This window comes from Aquarana catesbeiana, linkage group LG09 (genome assembly GCF_042186555.1).
Source record: "Aquarana catesbeiana isolate 2022-GZ linkage group LG09, ASM4218655v1, whole genome shotgun sequence".
NCBI classification, from domain to species: Eukaryota; Metazoa; Chordata; class Amphibia; order Anura; family Ranidae; genus Aquarana; species Aquarana catesbeiana.
The window spans coordinates 225,297,864-225,311,317 of NC_133332.1; the positions used below are offsets into that span (position 1 = coordinate 225,297,864).

Sequence of the window (13,454 nt, forward strand, 5' to 3'; positions counted from 1 at the left end):
CCAATCAGCTTCTAGCTTTTTTTAAAGCTTAACTGAAAAAGTTGAGGCTAGAAGCTGATTGATTACTATGCACAGCTGCTCCATGTTTAGTAAATCCTTCCCTATGTATGTCTCTTCTGCAATAAACAAACCTTCCTGCACACAAATTTTATATTTTTTTTTCCCCTACATTTCTGCTTTAAATACATTTTAACCCCCTTTCCTGAAAAAAAAAAAAACACTTCTTGTTGTTTCATAGCAAATAGTTCTGTAAAATTTTGGCCAATTTTGCTTCAGTAGTCAAATCTATTCCCATTTCAAATAGTTCTATATATTCCTTCACTAATTATAATTGTATGCGTAAGTAAGAGAGGCATCAAGTCTTCTTTTAAAAAAAATAAAATAATTTTGCCAAAACTACCTCATGTGGTATATTCCACAGCTTAACCACTCTTACAGCAAAGAACCCCTTCCTACACCAATGTCTTCTTTGTCCTTACTACAGTAGCTGGAATAAAAAGTTAATTTGCACAACACCTTTCAATATTACTTAGATGTGTAAGGCATCTTTTTTCTATACTACTTAACCCAGGATTTCTAACCTTTTACTATAAGATCTCATGAAGATGTGAAAGGCTTACTTAAAAGTCTCCTTTCTAATCTCTCTCATCAAAGAGATCTAGAACAATAATTCCAGGAAACAATGATGCTAAAAACAAAGTCCACCCTAATCAGAGCTCCGTGTAATCCACTGCGAGGTGGATGTAGAAATCCTCGCAGGTTTACGATTGAATTCTGGGTGCAGGACTCCACCACTGTCAAAATATAATGATTAGCGCTGTAACTGATTGGCTGCATGCACTGACTGAAGGAACATTTACCATAATTTCCGTTCGAGAGGAGTTAATCATTAGATCAACTCCTCAAATGGGAGCCGTCATAGATGGATCGAAATTTGGGATATGGTGATGGAGAGGTCTGAGGACTTAGCTGGGAAAAAAACCCAGAAAGTTGGCAGAAGGTCATAAAATGTACACTGTAGATTAAATGCTCAGCTGAGTGTCAGGACACTTGCTTCAGTGGAAATAATTAGTGACCAGAAAGCGGCATTATGTACATTAACTGACAATACATCAAAAGTGTAAAAAAGGAAAAAATTGCGCATAGAACACAAAATAAGCAGCCAACACGTCACTAGACATACAGTGCAAAATGGAAATAAAAAACAAAAGTGTGGCACTAAGTGAGCAAGTAAATAGCGTGTGAACCTGAAAAGGTGAGGTAGGCAATGCAAAACTGAATATGAACAAAACCTAAAAGTCCAAAGTGAATAAAAAACATCGATGGAGGGTGCATTAAAGTTCAAAATAAAATGAAAAGGTTTTTCTTGGATAATCCTTGAAAATACAGTCAAAATGGCAGTGTTCACGCTTACCAGATTCAATGAACACACGTATGATATAGCACATGGGTCAAACAGGCACACTTGAGGGAATTACCTCAAACAGGAACTCCCATCACTGGAACAATGGTAAGAAAGATTCCACATAATGTTGAATGGGGACTGTCAGGTATCCATGATGGACTCCAAAACATGCGATGAATCACATCAAATGGTGTGCATGAAAAACAAACAATCCGCACATAGTGTGATACTGTTTGAAGTTTAATGGAAAAAAAAGGGGTTTACACTTACAGCAAATCCGATAAAACAAGCTTATATAGGAAACGATTCCAAGAGCATCACCCATATACTCTTGGAATCGTTGCCTATACTCCATTTTATTTACAAGCTTGTTTTATTGGATTTGATGTAAGTGTAAACCCCCTTTTTTTTACCATTAAACATCAAACAGTATCACACTATGTGCGGATCGTTTGTTTTTCATGCACACTATTTGATGTGATTCATCGCATGTTTTGGAGTCCATCATGGATATCTGACAGTCCCCATTCAACATTGGGTGGAATCTTTCTTACCATTGATTCAGTGGCAGGAGTTCCTGTTTGAGGTCATTCCCTCAAGCATGCCTGTTTGACCCATGTGCTATACGGTACATGTGTCCATCAAATCTGGTAAGTGTGAACACTTTACCATTTTGACTGTATTTTCAAGATTCATCCCGGATTATCCAAGAAAGACCTTTTTTCACTTTATTTTGAACTTTAATAGACCTTCCTTAGATGTTTTTTTTTTTATTCACTTTGGACTTTTAGGTTTTGTGAACATTCAATTTTGCATTGCCTACCTCACCTTTTCAGGTTCACACGCTATTTACTTGCTCACTTAGCACCACACTTTTGTTTTTTAATATATAAAAAGTGGCCTGTTCTTCTTAAAGTGAACTTGTCATGCAATAAATATGGTGTTATTGCTGACTTTGACTTTTCTTAAAGCCAAACTGCACTCCTCGCCCCACCCACTAAAAGCAGGGTGGTTAAAGGTTAGATCATCAGATCATTTTACATTGCTGTTTCTGTAACCATTGGGGAGATTTTCTCTAACTTCCTTTGGTCACTGGGGCAGGAAATAAGCAAAATCTCTCTAATGGGGCACAGACAGCAATACAACTTTTCTTGGTGGGGAAGAGTTTAAATGTCTAAGTTTTCATTGCTATTTGTAGTCCTATTGGGGATAACTCTTCTTTTCTTTCTTGTTTGGTCATAATGACAGAAAATAAAGTTAAATCTACCCAACACCGAAATGGATGTCAATAAAAACCTCTCAAGGGCTATAACCCTTTTCAACGCTACCCAAAATCATATATTTTGTCTGAAGCTGGGCTTTTTAGATGTGGCTAGTATCCAGGTTCTCATACTAATTCTTTGGCTTCACTACTGTCGCTAACTAGGAACAAGAATACAGCAAGTGAAGTCCTAACCTGTATATTTTGCAACATACTCACCACTATTTGCTCCAGTGCTGAGCTAAAAGTACCGGTATATGATGGCTCCACCTAAAATAAAGAATAAATGGAGCATGATAGCTCAAATGCCAATACAATACGTGATGCAGCTTACTGCCTGCCTGAATGAGAAATTCCAGTTTTTGAAGGATCCCAGCTGTTGAGATATCTGTAAAATAAACACTACCACAAAGTAACTCAACTTTAGGAAAAATGTTTCTTTTAATGTAACTTATAAAAAAAAAATCAACAAGAAGGAAAACTAAACATTTTCTGCTCCATGGTACTGAGGTGTCTTTCATAATGAGAGGTTGAACACTTCTTGATGCTCCGGTACAAACTGCTTTATAATTGTCCTTTTGTCATAAATGTCACTCCGCCGTCCACAGCTTAAACGTTCTATCATAGGAGCAGGTGGCAATAAGCTCTCCATCATGCGAGATGTCCACCCCCATCACCTTACCCTCGTGTCCAGCCAGGGTCTTCAATGGAGACCAGAGAGGGTGAGTCCACACCTTGGCTGTGTTATCATAGGCTGCTGTCAGGAGATACTGACCATTGGTAGCTGCAAGATAAGAGAGGTGGGCTGTTTTCATGCAGACCAAGAACGCTGATCGAACAGAATATCAAGTCAAAGGCTACAATAGATTCAACACACTCAGGCAAAATGAGTACAGAGTGCATTTCCTAAGACCTCCCAACATACAAAGAGCATGCAGCCTGTCTGTTCACTAGAGACTGGGGACTTCAAGAGTGCAGCTTATTCTTTCACTAGAGACATCACAGAGAATGCAGCCTATTCATTCACTAGGGACATTATCAAGACATTACAAAGGTTATTTACTAAAACGGGAACACTTAGAATCTGGAGCAGCTGTGCATAGTAACCAATCAGCTTCCAGATTTTAATGTCAAAGCTTAACTGAACAAGCTGAAGTTAAAAGCTGACTAGCCCCCCAAGCACAGTTGCACCATATTTTAGTGCACCAGTTTTAGTAAATCTCCCCCCTACCTGTCTATACACTAAAAATGTAACCTATGCACTACCTGTAAACCAGTAACATCACTAATAATGCAGTCTATCCATTCACTAGACGACCAGTGACATCACCGAGTGACAATCACTGAGACATTCACTAGAGTCCGGTAACAAAATTGTGCATACAGCCAATTCTATCGTTAGAGACTGGTGACATCACTAAGAATGCAGCCTGTCTGTTCACTTGAAAACAGTGACATCACAAAAAATGCAGGCTACCCACTCATTAAAGATCAGTGACATCACCGACAATGCAGCTCATCTATCCACTACAGTCGGATGACATCACAGAGAAAGCAGAATGTCCACTTACTAGGAAACCGTGACATCACTTATAAGCAGCTACAGACAATGTAAAAGTTAATACTCACGCTGGAACTTCACTCCACTGATCAAGTTCTGATGAGCAGGGATAGTATAGATACAGCGCCTCTGACGCAGATCCCACACTTTGCAGGTGTTATCACCGCTGCCCGTTGCTATGTGATAACTAAAACACAAAAAAGCTAAAACTTAGAATGTTGCAATAGATGGACTGCTCATGCTAAACATATAATCTTCTAGGATTTACCCATTAGGGGAGAAGCTGATCCCATAGATCTCTTTTAGATGACCTTCCAGGAACATGATGCAACGACCAGTCCTCAGATCCCAAACTCGACCAAAAGAATCCAGGCCTCTAAATGGTCAAGAGGTCACAAGGTTAAGTGGGTAAAGAACTATGATTAAAATAAGTCCTTCTCATGAAAATAATAAACTCAGGTCACATACTCTCCCCTAATCATAGTCTCCAATTCACCCCTTCCTTAAAGTGGATTTCAAGATACAGAATGACATTAAGTAAGCTGATATAAGAAGATATCCCCATTACAAAAATCCTGTGCAACACTGAAATATTTGTTCTCTGGGTCTTTCCAGCTGGGTTCTATTTGTTACCTATAGCTCTGTGGGAGTCAGAGGCACTAACTGGCTGTTTGGGTAGAGTCAGCCAATCAATGCCTCCGTTCAACACGGATCTAAGCAAACAGGAAAAAGCCAAAATCAGTAGACAGTGGGGCCTGGTCATAGTTTGCACCAGCTGACAGATATTTCAGAGGTACATATTGATCATTTAAAACTGGTACCAGTTCCTGTATCACTCTGAACCATGAAAGGAATATAGATTATAGGACAAACTTCAGGAGAGTTAGTAAAGTCATACCACCAATGTCATGTGACACTCAGACACCCATTGTATAAGCCTCCTTTCACGCGATTGGCCAGATCGGATCCGCCTGTCTGTTTTTCAGGCGGATCAGAGCGGGCCACCCATTGACGTCTATGGGCAGGCGGATGAGCTAGCGGAGTTTGTCCAACAGATCTTCCCCATGTGAAAGGGGCCTTAGTGGAAGGAACATTGTGCGTTGGAAAAAAATGTACTATTCTTGAAGAGCAGGAAGACTGAGAAGAGTTAATGTCAGGTCTTGCTTTTCAGGAGGGATAAATCACAACAGCAGACTTTCTACCCTGATACCCTCACACAGCCACAGCGTGATTCCTTACCCGGTGCCGGCCAGAGACCCGTCTATGTGGAAGGAAAGGTCATACACTCCTTTACTGTGTCCTTCCTGATGCAGAATTTCTTCCTGAGCTTCCAGATCCCATAAGCGCCATGAACGGTCATAGCTAACAATCACCAAGAAAACAAGTCAATCATCATTTACAAAAGACTAACAGTCTGTGTTATTCCCTGTGCCCTGTCCAAAATTCCAGACTGCTCACCATGTGGTCCCCAAGAAACGTCCAGATGGATGCCATGTTACTCTTGCAACTCTCACAGTGTGACCTTCAATGTCTGCAACTGGTTCATCGCTGCAAAAAATATCAAATATAAGACAGTTAAACTTTAAAAAAAAAGTAAAGTAAAGCGACAGACCCAGGAAACACTTCCTCTGATGGATGGGTAATGAAAACTCAAAGATTTGTAACGAGTACACTTTATATTGGTGGTACATTTTAAAGATGACTTCCTGGTATGGATATTTTATACAGGGTTACATTGGTACAGCTTGGAACTACATAACTATGTATATACCATATCTGCCTGATGCCACTGGAAGCCGGAAATTACTATAGCAGACACCACTACCTTAGAGCCGGTTCACACGGGGGCGACTTGTCAGGCGACCTGTCAGGCGACCTAGCCGCCTGACAAGTCGCCTCCCGTTCTGTACAATGGAACCGTTCTAATCGGAGCGACACAAGTCGCTCCGACTTAGAAGAAAGGTTCCTGTACTACTTTGGGGGCGACTTGCATAGACTTCTATACAGAAGTCGTCTTGCAAGTCGCCGCGGCAGTCGTGTGCAGGTCGCCTCGGTGAGGCGATCTGCAAGTCGTGCCTCTTCTAATGTGAACCGGCGCTTAGTGATCTCCACTTGCTTCCATGTTCCTTGCTGAGCAGCCGGCCTTCTGCATTCTAAACACAGGGGGTGGGATGCTCGGTACAGGAGCTTGTAAGATATTCAGGCTGATTTACTAAAGGAGTTGAGAATCTTCAGTCAATTGAGTGATTATTCACTTCAATTATACAATCCAGGTGAAAAGCAAATTCCTCTGTACATATTTTGACTGCAAGTTGTATTCAAACTGGAGTTTGCTTCTCACATATAGATAATTTAAGTGAATATTTACACAATTTATAAAATAAAGATTCTCAGCTCCCCCAGTAAATCAGTCACATAAATCAAATACACTGATTTCTTCAATGCTCCCTGTGGTGGCCAATCTAAAAATCTCTGTAAGAGCAAGATTCTAAAATTGTTAAAGTCAAAGAAAAAAATATGATAAGGTAAACACTACAACTCCTCCTCTAAATATGCGTTTACTGAAAATACACCACAGTTTTCCTTTAAAACGTCACTAAAGGCAAAAGTTTGTTTTAGTTTTGGATAGAGAGGAGAGGAATTAGAACCCTTGTTGGGTTTTTAGGTCTGTGCCTTCGTTAGGGAGATTAATCCTATTTGCCCTGTTTACCATTATCATTGAAATTAAAAGTAAAAGAAAATCCTACATTTTGGGTTGACATTAGAACGGGAACAGAGGGGAAATCTTCCAATGAGGACACTAGTTCTAGTGACCCTGGTGATATACTGGGATTTCCTCGCTTTGGAGGGATTTCCTCTCACTTCCTGTTTTACTATTGGACAGAAAGTGAAGGGAAATCTCCACAATGGGTCACAGATGGCAAAAACAACAAAACAAAACTGAAATAAGTTCTAACCCTCGCTTACTCTATCCAAAATGAAAAAAAAGTGTCTTTATTAACACCTTCAATATTCAATTTTGGGTGACAATCTTATATTTGAGCTTATGCAGACACCACCTGCCCCAAGATCTCAGAGAACAGGGACTGAAAAACCTTGTCAAATTGGTGCCTTACCATTGCCTCTGTAATAAGACATCAACAAAGGGCAAAGCAACAGGCAAACACCCCCCCCCCCTCCCCCTCCCCCAAACGTTACATACTCCTTTGTTCTTTACTCCCCTGCAGCTCCATTCAGCCACCATGAGCTTGGAATGGAAGCCCCATGTACACTCAGATTTGCTCCAGTATTGTCACTGGGTTAAGGACTATCTCACCATGCAAGTGACAGCACCAGGCTAAATCACCAAGCACCAGCGCTATCACCGTGGAAGGAGAGCATTCACATCCTTCTCCATTCCTGGAAGTACTGAATATTTCTCTTTACTCCTGGCAGCAAATGGACTGGCTGGGAATTAAGAACGGGTATATGCTGCTGGGGATGGGGCATTTAGGCGAACCTGCATTTGCACTGCATGAGCAAAACATGGGTTTAGTTGAAGTGGCTTTCTTTCACATATACATTAGACTAAGAGACTCTTGAAAACATCAGCGGATACTCTATCCTGCTCTTGGACTATTTGCCATAACGTAATGTGTTCATAAAAAGCATAATAATCCATTCTTATCTCTGGCTTTCCTGAACAGAGCACATTAGGCCTGTTTTATACGGATGAGATAGCCTCTAAGTTCTAATTAAAGATGCTGATTAACTAGGAGAAGAGTATTTTTCTTGCCTCCCTCTTGTTAAGTAGTAAACCTCTTTTCTCTGAAGGTATAATTATGCTGAGCTGTTGTTGTGGTGAGCCATCTCTCCAGGGGGCTGAAAGTACTTTGCTCCCCCATGGTCATGCTACACGCTACTCGTTAAGAGTGCTTTTCACATGGCAGTTTGTGTGAACAAATGTCCTCCATCGTTTATCTTTGTGGAGCTACATGCATTGTGATGAGTTGTTATAATGGTTAGTTGGTAGTACAGAGCAGTCTAATCTATTTTACCAGTGCCCCACTGTTCAGTAGTAGACAACTGGCACTAGAAGTCAGCGGAGGGATGAATGAACTAATTCTCACTGAGAAATTAAAGGAAAAAGTAATACCCCCGTTTTGGTATTTGTTGGATGGCTCCCTAACAGATTCTTATGGGACTGCAATAGGGAGATCATAATAGCCATGAGATTATCACCTGAAACAACTCAACGTGAACATTTACATTTTTAGAGAGCAAGTATTATACGCTTTACCTGCAGTCTTTACCTTCAAGCAAACCTGCAAAAGGAAAGACTTCACAGCTTTCAGGTCTGATGACCATTCATTGAATCTTCTTCCCTTTGCTGCAGAGCTGCGCCTCACCAAAGAAGCTATATATTCAACACACTTCCAGATGCCAATAGTATGCTTCCCCTGCTGTGCTGCATGGTTCATCCTGACAGCCCCTATGTCACTACGGGACACAGTAGTGGCAAAGAGTGGGGGAAGCAGGCATGTAACACACCTGGAAGTGTGTCGGATGTAAAGATTCTTAGGGGAGGTGCAACTCTGCAGCAGAGGGAAGATTCAATATAAGGGAACTGGACCAGGAAAGGCTGATATTCGTTTCCCATTTGCGGACCGCCTAACTGTAAATATACGTATTAAATACCGGAGTAGAACCCTGCAAGTTTTTTTTCCTCGGGCGGATGGCTTTCTGATAATAGTGATTCCAGTGGCGGATTTCCAGCAGGATCACTTTTAGAGATGGCGGGAGAGGTGACCCCCTCCCGCCGCTTCCTGGGCTAACGTTACTGATCATTGAGCCCGGGAACCATTAGGTAAAGGCGGGGTTTTCCCATAGAGATAAGCACTAGCAAGATGGCCACTGCTCATCTCTATGCCCTTGGAGGGCTGGAGCGACATCAACGTCACTTCTGGTTCTTGGGCCATGTAAACATGATTTTTTTTTTTCTTATCTTATCTTTTGCTTTTAAGGGTAGAGGAGAGATTTGGGGTATTTTGAACCCCAGATCTCTACATAAAGAGGACCTGTCATGCTTTATTGGTATCACAAGGGATGCGTTTGCACCACACATGTGAGGTATCGCCACAAATGTCTGAGCAAGAGCAATAATTCTAACACTAGATCCTTCTTATAACTCTAAACAGGTAATCTATAGAAATTTTTAAAGCATTGCCTATGGAGATTTTTAAGTACCGTAGTTTGGCGCCATTCCATGAGTGCGCACAGTTTTAAAGTATGACATGTTAGGTACAGTGGGGACAGAAAGAATTCAGACCCCCTTAAATTTTTCACTCTTTGTTATATTGCAGCCATTTGCTAAAGTCATTTAAGTTCATTTTTTTCCCTCATTAATGTACACACAGCACCCCATATTGACAGAAAAACACAGAAAACACAGAATCTTTAACATTTTTGCAGATTTATTAAAAAAGAAAAACTGAAATATCACATGGTCCTAAGTATTCAGACCCTTTGCTCAGTATTTAGTAGAAGCACCCTTTTGATCTAATACAGCCATGAGTCTTTTTGGGAAAGATGCAACAAGTTTTTCACACCTGGATTTGGGGATCCTTTGCCATTCCTCCTTGCAGATCCTCTCCAGTTCTGTCAGGTTGGATGGTAAACGTTGGTGGACAGCCATTTTTAGGTCTCTCCAGTTCGTTATTTTAGCTGTGTGCTTAGGGTCATTGTCTTGTTGGAAGGTAAACCTTCGGCCCAGTCAGAGGTCCTGAGCACTCTGGAGAAGGTTTTCATCCAGGATATCCCTGTACTTGGCCGCATTCATCTTTCCCTCAATTGTAACAAGTCGTCCTGTCCCTGCAGCTGAAAAACACCCCCACAGCATGATGCTACCACCACCATGCTTCACTGTTGGGACTGTATCGGACAGGTGATGAGCAGTGCCTGGTTTTCTCCACACATACCACTTAGAATTAAGGCCAAAAAGTTCTATCTTGGTCTCATCAGATCAGAGAATCTTATTTCTCACCATCTTGGAGTCCTTCAGGTGTTTTTTTTTTAGCAAACTCCATGCGGGCTTTCATGTGTCTTGCACTGAGGAGAGGCTTCCGTCGGGCCACTCTGCCATAAAGCCCCGACTAGTGGAGGGCTGCAGTGATGGTTGACTTTCTACAATTTTCTCCCATCTCCCGACTGCATCTCTGGAGCTCAGCCACAGTGATCTTTGGGTTCTTCTTTACCTCTCTCATAAAGGCTCTTCTCCCCCGATAGCTCAGTTTGGCCGGACGGCCAGCTCTAGGAACGGTTCTGGTCGTCCCAAACGTCTTCCTTTTAAGGATTATGGAGGCCACTGTGCTCTTAGGAACCTTAAGGGCAGCAGAAATTTTTTCGTAACCTTGGCCAGATCTGTGCCTTGCCACAATTCTGTCTCTGAGCTCTTCAGGCAGTTCCTTTGACCTCATGATTCTCATTTGCTCTGACATGCACTGTGAGCTGTAAGGTCTTATATAGACAGGTGTGTGGCTTTCCTAATCAAGTCCAATCAGTATAATCAAACACAGCTGGACTCAAATGAAGGTGTAGAACCATCTCAAGGATGATCAGAAGAAATGGACAGCACCTGAGTTAAACATACGAGTGTCACAGCAAAGGGTCTGAATACTTAGGACCATGTGATATTTCAGTTTTTCTTTTGTAATAAATCTGCAAAAATGTCAACAATTCTGTGTTTTTCTGTCAATATGGGGTGCTGTGTGTACATTGAGGAAAAAAAATGAACTAAAATGATTTTAGCAAATGGCTGCAATATAACAAAGAGTGAAAAATGTAAGGGGGTCTGAATACTTTCTGTCCCCATTGTATCTATTTACTTTGCGTAACATCATCATTCATATTATACAAAGAAAATTGGGATATATATTATGTTTTTATTTCCTTAATTCATTAGTGTATTTTTTTTTAAAAATTGCATTTGAAAAACCGATGCGCAAAAACTGTGTGACATAAAAAATTTCAATGACCGCCATTTTATTCTCTAAGGTCTCTGCTAAAAAATATATAATGTTTGGGGGTTCTAATTAATTATCTAGCAAAAAATACTGAATTTTAAGCAACAAATGTCAGAAAAAAGTTGGGTCCTTAAGTGGATAAAGTCATTTTTATTTTTAGGCTTGCTCTTCATTACTTTTGTTAAGTCAGAAAAATTCATAGATTAACTGCTACAGGAAGATGCTCATAAAGTGGACCTGTAACAAGTTCACAAGCTGACTTCCGCAGCAGCATATTAACCTTTCCTTTGATCCTTCCCCACTCTTTTTACAACCAGGAGAGAGAAGAGGGTAAACTACAAGTGCATCTTATTTAAAACTTACAGAGGGCAGTACCCAACATGCAACAGAATAAGCACCTGGACAGACAGTTGCCAAGCAAAATTGCTGTTACTTTGGAGTGAGGAGAGTGGATCACGTGTTTGCATCAGAGCCATAGGAGTTTGAAACAGCCAATCATTTGCATACGACAGAAAGATAAAAATGAAGATGCGCCGGTGTCCAGAGAAATGTAACTTCTAAAATCTGGTTCATGGATCTTTATTAAAAATTAGCAACATGTACATCAAGCCAATGCATTTTGGGGGAACAGACTCCCCCTTCTTCAGGTCTGCTGCTGTCTTCTATTTGGTGGGAACAATCCCTATGATTTGTTTTGTTGGATCAAGGTTCCTGAATGGCAGGGTGCCAGCTTTTGTTGTATGAGCTGCCTATACAACAATAGTCGACAACCTGCCATTCAGGAACCTTAATCTAACATAAACCACTCATGGGAATTTTTCCGAACCAATTAGAACGCAGCCACACCCCTGAAGGAGGAGTCTATTACCCCAAACGCGTTGGCTTGATGTACACGTTGCTAATTTTTGATAAAGATCCATGAACCAGATTTTAGAAGTGACATTTCTATCGACACCAGGCGCGTCTTCCTTTTTATCCAAGTCTACATGCTGAAATGACCTTAAGGTTGCACAGAAAAGACAGCAGCCCAATCCACAAGAGGGCCCATCACCACCATCCATCACTGGGTACTATCCACTGGAAAGCATTCCATCCTTTTTGCCCACATAAATACCCTCTCAGGACTAGTGGCCAATCCAGTCAGCCCAGCGCGGTCTCTAACACAAGATATGACAGAAAGAGGAAAGGCACACTGCAGCTAAAACTGCTATAGAAGCCCTCAATGCAGATATACACTGCCAGGGAATCTTACCTCTCCAGGTTCCATAGTTTTACTGATCCATCTGCAGCACAGGAAGCCAGATTCACATCTTTCTCATCCACTGATATTGTGGATTTGGGGTGGAACACAATGGCTCCCACATTTGTGTTATGTCCTGGTGGGGTCAAACAGAAATATTAGACCAAAACTGCAGACTATACTTGATTCAAAATGATGGCAACCACAAAAAAAAAATAAATAAATGTTGACCTATTTGTATATTCCATATCTGACACAGGCTTGTTAGTCATAGACCCTGGGTTGTAGGCTGCTACCTTCAGGTGACTGGACACTGGCAAAGCTTTTGGACACGCCCCCTATTGGCATACCCCCTATAACCCTATCCGACTCTGAGACCTGAGTTTTTTATCTTAATAGTACAGTAGAGGACACAGGCTGGATTATTCACTGAGCTTGGGATGACCCAAGCAATGTATCAGAAGGGTGGGCAACAACAAGACAAAAATAACCATACCAATGGGCCCCACGAAACAGAAAAGGGTCAAAGACTCAACTCAGAGCGCTGCTGAAAAAACCTTGCTGTCGAAAGCTGCACCTGCAGAGGCCTGGGCATCCATCTGGTATAACTTGGAGAACAAGTGAATTAAAGACCATGTGGTAGCCTTAAACAGCTGAGTAACAGATGCCAGATGATGGAATTCCCAGAAAACCCCCACCAATCTGGGAAAAAAATACCCTTTGTAGTATGGGCTCTGACAATGAGTTGTCTTATCCACCTAGCAATAGCAGACTTATATGCAGGGTGCCCTTTCAAAGACCACATTGGCAGGACCAAAAAAGAGTCAGTCTTTCTGACTACATCGAGGCAATGAAGAGCAATTTCCTTGGGATGCTTGGGAGCAGGACGCAAGACTACTTTTGTCCCCGTGAAGGAATAGGAAGGGATCCTTAAGAGAGAGCTACTAAACCTGAAACATGTCTGACGGACATGATAGCCACCATGA

General features: G+C 41.4%; 1 protein-coding gene across 2 annotated transcripts in view; it reads right to left on the reverse strand.

Moving 5' to 3' along the window:
* Positions 1 to 3,088: 3,088 nt before the first annotated feature.
* Positions 3,089 to 13,454, reverse strand: part of PRPF4 (pre-mRNA splicing tri-snRNP complex factor PRPF4) — a 45,707-nt gene continuing 35,341 nt past the window's right edge. For both annotated transcript variants that reach the window (XM_073599845.1, XM_073599846.1), the window contains 6 exons: positions 12,481 to 12,604; positions 5,686 to 5,775; positions 5,467 to 5,589; positions 4,496 to 4,603; positions 4,296 to 4,414; positions 3,089 to 3,450 (listed from right to left, as the gene is read on the reverse strand). In XM_073599845.1, coding sequence (XP_073455946.1) covers positions 3,257 to 3,450; positions 4,296 to 4,414; positions 4,496 to 4,603; positions 5,467 to 5,589; positions 5,686 to 5,775; positions 12,481 to 12,604 — 758 coding nt within the window. In that variant the 3' untranslated portion in view covers positions 3,089 to 3,256. The remainder of the gene's footprint in view (positions 3,451 to 4,295; positions 4,415 to 4,495; positions 4,604 to 5,466; positions 5,590 to 5,685; positions 5,776 to 12,480; positions 12,605 to 13,454) is intronic.